The sequence below is a fragment of the Acanthisitta chloris genome, unplaced genomic scaffold (genome assembly GCF_000695815.1).
Source record: "Acanthisitta chloris isolate BGI_N310 unplaced genomic scaffold, ASM69581v1 scaffold28571, whole genome shotgun sequence".
NCBI classification, from domain to species: Eukaryota; Metazoa; Chordata; class Aves; order Passeriformes; family Acanthisittidae; genus Acanthisitta; species Acanthisitta chloris.
In genome coordinates this window covers 66,179-74,848 of record NW_008658138.1, presented here as the reverse complement: position 1 = coordinate 74,848, position 8,670 = coordinate 66,179, and the positions used below count along the sequence as shown (strand labels likewise).

Genomic DNA, 8,670 nt, shown 5'->3' with positions numbered 1-8,670 from the left:
ATACACACTTCATGTACATTAATACTACTGTGCCACATCAATGCTTCAGGAAAAGCAAGCAGTACTTGTACTACTTGTAATGGCATAATTGAGCACAAAAGGAACTTAGCAGAGTTTCCCTCCTCTTCATACCCCAATTGTTTAGTGCCCTGAAGTACAGTACAATTATGCTTATCCATTTTAACCTTCCCACTTCAGAACCTGAGGAGCAGCTGTGTTTTCAGGCATGAGGCATGACACTTGATCACTAGTAAGAGCTCCACTTCAGCACCTACTTGGCAGTATCGGCTCCGCTGGTTATGAGGGGGTTAATCAAGAGCTCATGTCCATATCTTGCAGCCACATGCAGAGGGGTGTTACCATCCTTATCAACACAGTCTATTTCCCCTCCTGTAAAAGACATTTTCATACAGTTTAATGCTGGAAGGTTCAGCATGACCCAGTGACCTTAAGTGCTGTTTCTCTCTAGTAAATGCAGCACAGAGCAGTCCAACACAGAGACACTAAGTTTCACAGACCAAGAAGCAGCACACAGGAAGCTGTGATCTGTCAGCCACAGGACCTGACTGTGGTCTGGTAGCAGCACTTTCACCTCCCTCTCCAAGTGCAGTGGTGGGAAGTAGGTGAACAGGATGATATACAAGGGTCAGGTACATGATTTGGACTTGCTGCCCACCTAAAGGTACAAATTAATGCCTTGAATTAAACTAACGAAGTAAACTGCTGAAACTATGCCCTCATTCCTAAAGGCATTGCCACTCAACCTTACCTGTGAGGCAACAGTGGTACATAGAGTTTGTTCAAGAGGCCATCAGGAACACACTGCAGTGTGTGCTTTTTCTGTGTCTTACCAAACCACAACCAAACAGTGCTGAAGCAGAACTTCTCCTCCTGCAATTTAAGCCTGAAATCTTGTGTTTTATCCTCACAAACAGCAAAAGAAGATTATGCCTTCAGATTACGATCAAGTCCCTGTTTTCTCTTTGAACCAAGAACTATAACTTTTTCAGTCTCTCCTTGCAAGTCAGGCTTACTGCACTCCAACTATCCTCACCCTTGCCCCCATCCTCTCCAGCTGGCCTGCATCCTTGGAAAGTAAAATGTCAAAAGCCAAAACCAGTACCACAGCTGGCATCTCCCAACACTGAGCTAAGGAAAAAGGATCACTTCATGCCTGCTGGCTGTGCTTCTATCTATGCACTCCTGTGCAGTGCACAGCACCATGTACATCCACGATCACTTTTTTAAGCATCGTGACACTGTTGACTTGTGCTCAACAACTTTCTGATCCTCTACAATCCCCAGAACCTTTCTTGAGGGGCTGCCACCCACCTGGCTGTTGCCATTCTGAACTTGTCCACTCCTGCCTCTGTGTGGGAGCTTTCTTTTGCTTCACTTGCATTATAACTTCTGTCTCCAATTTTACAGGATCATTTTTCATTCCAGCTCCACCTTTTGCCAAACTAACAGTCTTTCCCCACTTCAGTTATTTCTCCAAATGTTAAAAGCACATTTTCTATTCCACTATCCAAGTCCTTAATGAAAACACTGGATAGTTCCAGACCCAGGAGGAAAACTGAGAACTCCCTCACTACACCTTCCATTTCAACAACAATCCATTTGTTACTAATCTCTGAGTGTAGTTTTTCAACCAATTATGCACCAACACTATAATGTTTTAATACTCTTGCTAGTTTGCTGTCAGAATACCTTATGAAAGCATGTAAAAAGTACTGCTAATGTCAAGATATGGTAATATTTACTGCATGGCCACTATTCACAGGAGGTAACAGGCCACAGCTGCAACAAGAAAGGTTCTAGTAAAGCACTATACAGCATGCCAAGAGAAATTGTTGCTGCCCCATCCCTGGAAGTGTTCCAGACCAGTTTGGGTGGAGCTTGGAGCAACCTGGGCTAGTGGAACATGTCCCTGCTCATGGCAGTTGGAATTAGATAATACTTGAGGTCCCTTCCAACCCAAACCATTCTACAATTTTTTAACAGTAGTCAAAGGTCAGTGAAATGTCTGAACAGGTTCCCTGGGGTGGAGCCTCCACCAGCAGAGGTCTCCATGAACATTACCTTCCCACAGAAAAGCCAGAGGACTGTACTGTGTTCACAAAAAAAACTGCTGTAGAAGAGAATTGTGATATTTCAGCCCCTTTTACTCTTGCTAAATCTACACAAAATATTGCCCACTTTGGCTGACCTATATAAAATTCTCCAGCATTTCTTTTTCCTCCTTTTTCAAGACAAGTATCACATTTGCAGTCTTCTAATTTTAAGGTAATCCATTCTTCCTCTACAAGTTGCTAGAGACAGCAACCAGAAACAGAGGCATCTTTAGCCAAACTCCATTTCTTTAAATCACTGACATTTCTCTCATCCTGAGTATCTCATGGGCAATGAGGCATAAAGTCACTTGCAATCAGATCTGTGTACAATACTAAAATGAGAGGGGCAGCAATTGAAAAGAAGTGAAACCTAAGTAACTTGGGGAAGAGTGGAGAGGTGTGAAGGGCAGATGAAGGGCTGCCAGTCCTCATGCCCAAATCCAACAGTGAGCAATGGCTTTAAGTCAGAGAGGATATTAGATTAAACAACTAAAAATTGCATTAAATCACAGTTTCTTCCAGTTTGCCACAACTCCCTTTTCTTATTAGTATTTTATTTACCCCAGAAGAGATATGACAACATGACCTGAAAGGAGCATGATGTATGGAGACCTCCCTTTTAAATACATACCATCTTGTTTAAATGTAAGTGTCCTTACATCTACAGCATGTTCAGTTATCTTCAACATCTCACTCTCCAGTTTCAAGTTTGGGATTTTGATAAAAAAACAACAAACAAAAAAAACCCACCAAGGAACAAACCCCAGAGCACCCTGTCTGGTGTAGTGGTCAAAACTGGGAAGCTTAAGTAAAGAATCAGTAAGAGCAACTCATGTCAGTCAGAAAGAGGTCTCTGCTAAACCTCCAACAGCAGTGATTGTTACACCCTGTAGTGTTCTTGGACAAAGAGGATGGCTGATAAATAACTGATCATGAGGCATACTGGCTATGCCAGAACAAACAAGGTAGTGCTGCTCCTCCCTCCTGAGAATTTATTCAACACTTCATGAAGACAGTGGTGAGGAGTGAGCTAAGGGAAGTGAGAGAAGTACAGCTGCTGAGTGCAGGGTGAGGAAACAGCCTGAGCTCTAAGAACACCAGGGCTCCCAAGGGAGGAGAACTAGGAATGTTTTCTTTCTCTTTTAGATTTGAAATAATTTGAGAAATAAAATTGTGCCTGCTTCTCAGTGGGAAAAGAAAGAAATTAGCACACCTTTGAACTCTTGTTTTCAGGTTAATAATCTGAACAGAGCAGCTGGACCACTGTCAGCTGGACAATTATGGGATTTTGTTCACAAAACCAAAACCTCAGTTTGTGATGACACAATGGAATGAGAGCTGTCAGAGCAGCTCAAAGCCAGCAGTTGATGGAGCAGCTCTCAGAGCAGTCCTTTGGCACTTTGGGTCAGAACAACTGCAAATTGCAACACTGGAAATGCCTAATCTTTTGGAGAGTCACTGAGCAGGCAGAGGAACTCACCGTTCTGAATGAGGGTCTGCGAGCGCGTGAACCTGCCGTGGACAGCTGTCATGTGCAGAGGGCTCTTCCCATCCTTACTCTAACAGGAACAAACATAAACCCAAACAGTTAGCATGGAAAGCAGTGCTCACCATTTGTAGTCTCAGCTCAACATCCTACAGCCATTCTGCAGATAAAACCTTTGCTGACTTCAGAAGTCTGTGGGACTGAACCTATGCATGATGGCAAATGCTGAAGTTATAAGCACACAAGTAAAACAGCTCCTCAGGGATGAGTAGGAAATGGGCTAGAGTGCAGCCTGTCCACATAGCCTGGCTGTACACAACATCTGCCAGAAACCTACAGATACAGGACATATTATTCTTGAATATTATTTTTAAGCAACTTTTCCCAATCAGTCATTTTCATTAACCTTTGCAACAAGGGGAATAAGGAAAAGCAAAGGAACCATAAAGCTAAGTAGAAGATCAGTCTGTGAGGGATTTGATAACTGTATCCTGCTTATCAATCTGCATTTTAGTGACACATCCTAGAATAAAACCCACTATATTAAAAAGTTTTGGCTAATAAATTTCCACATAATCAAAACCAGGATGTCTACAAAAGACAATCAGAAAACAAGGAAGGCATATGAAAGGAAAGGTACAATGAGAACAATGCTTTGTGTTCTAGAGAAAGAAATTGAGATTGGGGAAGTTGAGGAATGAGAAAATAGCAGAGGAGTGGTACCACCCTCACTACTGACATCACTTCATCTTTACTGGTGTGGGATTTCTCCTTCATTGGCAAACACAATCCCTAACTTCATTTTAATAATTCTGAGTTTAAATAGTGCACTGACTATTCACTGATCTCCAGGGACTTGCCTGAGGTATTAAATGCTAGGAGTTAAATGCTACTTTTACAGATGGAAAACTGAAACGCACAAAGTTTAACTAGTCAAAATCTTATATGAACTCAGAGACCTCAAGCCTTCTGGTACCTGTACCAGTACCCTCTGTTGGATAACAGTAAGTTATCAAGTCAGCTTCATCAAGATGTATCAATTGTGTCTCAAGCACATTCAGATATCCTAAGCAGAATTAGGCTCTCTAAGTTCTAAAGTGGCTAATAAGCAACTTTCAGTTCTTATTCCCTGGAAAGTCAAAACAAACTAATTATATCCATATTACAGGGGGAAGGAAACACCAGAAAGGAATAGTTCCTTGACTTACCACCATTCCCTGAGATAAGATTTTGACAGAGCTCCTGGGACTCTATTTTAGTACTAGTTTGTGACTTCAAGAAAGTGGCTGACCTAGAGTTCAGAGCTGTCATTGTATTTATCAAGGCACTGAGAGCTCCTCTGCTGGGAAGTAATCTCATCCACACAGTTTAGTGATCAAGAGTCCCAGCATCACTCTAATTCCATGCTTTATTCCTTGTTACAGTTTCCTCCTGAGGCATGCAAAATAGGATAAAGTAAAACTGTAGAGCTGGAATGCAAGTTTTACCTGAATATTAACATCTGCCCCATTATTCACTAGTAGTTCCAGACACAGTGCTCCATGAGTGGAGGCAGCAGCAAAATGCAAGGGAGTGAATCCATTATTATTAGGCTGATTTACATTAGCACCATAGTCAATCAGCTCATTAACAACAGAATCCTGACCATTGTAACAGGCAATGTGAAGTGCAGTATTTCCATAGATGTTCATTTCATCAATCTAAAACGAGACAAGGAGACACAGTTAAAATTACAGATACCAGCTTACCATTTTACATAATGCACCACATACTGCAAGTGGAAATAGCTGGAGGCTTCAGCTGTCATGGGGATATTTCTCACCAGCACATTTCATTGACAAAACACACTCCCAGACAGCTTAACTTGGAATGCTTTACCTTTACTATTATTAACTTTTATCTACTGGCAGTTTCTACAAGCCAATGTGAAGCTCAAAGCTGATAGCAGGACTAGATAATGATGACAAAAGCCCTAACAAGCTGGAAATCTTTTACATGTAAGTGGAAAAGCAGGGTAAATAAAAAGCTCACAGTCTTTATTCTTCAGAAATTACAGCACTGACTATTGAGCCTTTGTGAACAGAACCAGGTGTGAGAGCTCTTTCCACAGATTTATTTTGGGAAGGGAGTGAAGGGGAAAGTGCACAGCCATTTACACTTCAATAAGAATCCTCTTTCACTAGCTCAGTGTTATAAAGATGCAATTAAGATTATGTTACGTCTTAATGAACAACTTAGTATTCAACTGCTGCTCTGTAAAATAGGACAAGACAGATTGTACAAGACTCAGGAATGGTGTGAACAGCCTTCCATGAAACACAGGTGTCTCAGAGATCATATCCACAGTGGTGGAGAATGTGGATGTTAAAAGGTAGCTATTAGCATATCACTTCTAATCACAGGAAACACCTATTCCCCTTTAACTTCACAGCCAACAGTCTGTGAACATGGACTTCTGACAATGTTTTGGCAGGTCAAGTCAGCTGAAAATGCAATGGCTTTGACACCTCTGATTAACTGCCTGATTCATGCAGGCTCTTCTGGGCATCTCACTACTGCTTTGAGGAGCTGACAATAAAGAGAAATCTGTGCCCTGAAAAAAGTTATTTTCCAGAGTGAAGATAATTGTTCTCCTCCCCTCCATCAGCTACAGAGGAAATACAGGTCCCTGAACTGAAACAGCCTGTGCTGCTGTTTAGTCAAGTATGCAGTGTCTATGTTGAGAACAACTGCTCATCATATCAAAGGACATGGTGAGTCAAGGAAAATTTCCTTACTCCATCTTCTTCTGCAGGAACAGCATACACTTCCTGATTTCTTCAGCATGGTGGCCTGGAATTTACTGTCCATATCAGACTTTCTTTAATACAGAATATTTCCTGACTCTTGAACTAATAGACCACATGAAGCATGAGGTGGTCCAGAAAATGGGACCTCTTTTCTTTAGAAGCTCTGCCAATGTCTTAAGCAGCATCCATAAGAAAGAAGGAAAGAATATCTCTAAAGGTGGAGAAACATAGAAGCCACAAAGTGCACATAACCACATACCTCTACCCCCAGGTTAAGGAGTTGCTTCACAATGTTAATCTGCCCATTGGATGCAGCTGCATGCAGTGGGGTGTAACCCTTCTTGTCTTTGCAAGTCACTTCTGCACCATGGTTAATCAGTAAGGCAACAACTTCCAGGTGACCTTCAGAAGATGAAAGGTAGCAATCAGTATGCCATCCTACAGCATCACTTCTCCCAAACCATTGCTTTCCTGCTAACACACTGCCCTTTCACTGCTGTTTCAAAATGCTCTCACAGTTTTACGTGGGGAGGAAAAAAAGCATTTTTGTAAATGCTCCTAATCCTAGCTCCAGGTCTTGTCAAGAAATCCAGGCATTCACCTTCCCCAGATGTATCAAATTTGGCTATACTGAATTAGTTTTCCAGTCACTAAAAGAACAAACCCACACTCTTTTCTATTGATTTCTCTAAAACAAACAGTTTGTGTTTTATTCTCCCTGTTACAGACAGTGAGCGCAGGAGCATGGCAATACAAGTCTCCCAAAAAGCACCCTGTTGATGTCACCTGCAGACACAACTGCTAACTCTTCTTGGATTTTGTTAGTGATCAAAAATAACCTTGACAACATGAAAGAATCCTTTTTGCTAGCACCATTGAGGACATAGATAACTAGATTTTAAGTGCATGGAGAATTTGATCCAAAGCCTACCAATACAAACACAAGTTTTTCTACTGGACCCACCAATCTCAGGATCATGTTGATCCAGAACTCTCCAAAACTGATGCTCAGATCTCATTATCTAAATTCTGTCCCAACTGCACTACAGACTCCTAAATTCCGTTGCCAATTTAGGCTTTAGACGTTACCTAAAAACCTTTAAAAGTACACAATGAATTTCTGAAAATATTTAAGCACAAAAGAGAGATGTGGTATTGCACAGCACAATGTAAAAGCCTTTCACCTCTACAGAGTGGAGTTCAAAGCTTGTGAGCTCAACAGTCACATCACAGTTGTTGGCAGGAGCCTTTCCACCTGTCTGTGTATAACAAAAAACCATACACTATGCTTTCATCACAGTTTGAAATCTCCTATTATCTCACTTCCAAAAGTGCCAGCATTAAAATCATGATTTTAAATAAATTAAAAAGAGGGAGCAACAGCCCAAGCCTTACCCATGTAGGCTGCCCAGTGAAGAGCTCTTCTGTCCCTTTTGTCAAAAGCATTGATGTTTGCCCCCTTGGCTAAGAGCAAGTTCACCATCTAGAAGTAACGACAGCAAGTAAATCAACCCTGTAGGCCATACGCTCAACAGTTTATACAAATTGATCTAGCAATAAAGTTGGGATCACAAAATGCTGCACTGAAACGATAGATTTGTGAATGACACAAATACTGTTCAAAAAATAGGGACACATTTTCTAGAAGCCTAATTAGAAAAGCAGAGTGACTGGACCTCACGCACTGCACATTTCTTCAGTATGAAATGAATCCACCAGTTTCCCCTTCCTTCCATTCTGCCACTCTTATTTTCACAGGCAGTGCAGCTCAAAAGAGCCAAGGACAGCCTGAAGCTGCTGGCACCAGTGGCACAGCCAGCTCTCCAGGTCTGCATGCACACCTCACCTGCACACTAGCTCTACACACTACTTTTGAGCCACTGCCATGTTTATGCAGGTAGAAAGCCTGTCACAGAGCTTGGAAAGCACCTGAGGGACAGGAATCATGGAGGCTAGGGATGTAGGGTATCAAGAGACCAGTGATCAATCAGGCTGTCACCTCAATGTGGCCATTCAGAGCCGCGTGGTGCAGCGCCGTGCGGCCCCCGCGGTCGGACACGTTGACGCTGCTCAGCATGGGGATGATGACCTCCGCACACTTCACGGCCTTGTTGGCAGCTGCCACGTGCAGAGGTGTCTGCCAGTTCTTGTCCCGGGCATTGACATCAGCTGAGTGCTTGATCAGCACCTGCACTGCCTCCTGCAACAGCACCACAGTTACAGCTGTGACCGAGCGGTTTGGATGGATTCACAGCCCACCTTCCTGACAGCTCAGTCACCC

The 8,670-nt window shown here is 42.4% G+C and overlaps 1 protein-coding gene across 1 annotated transcript in view; it reads right to left on the bottom strand.

The window, feature by feature from the left end:
* Nucleotides 1-271: 271 nt before the first annotated feature.
* The window catches only part of LOC103811997 (serine/threonine-protein phosphatase 6 regulatory ankyrin repeat subunit B), a gene marked incomplete at its 5' end in the record, with an annotated part of 24,907 nt that continues 16,508 nt past the window's right edge, over nt 272-8,670 (bottom strand). The window contains 6 exons of the mRNA XM_009085004.1: nt 272-390; nt 3,595-3,673; nt 5,088-5,300; nt 6,649-6,791; nt 7,785-7,872; nt 8,389-8,589. Coding sequence (XP_009083252.1) covers nt 272-390; nt 3,595-3,673; nt 5,088-5,300; nt 6,649-6,791; nt 7,785-7,872; nt 8,389-8,589 — 843 coding nt within the window. The remainder of the gene's footprint in view (nt 391-3,594; nt 3,674-5,087; nt 5,301-6,648; nt 6,792-7,784; nt 7,873-8,388; nt 8,590-8,670) is intronic.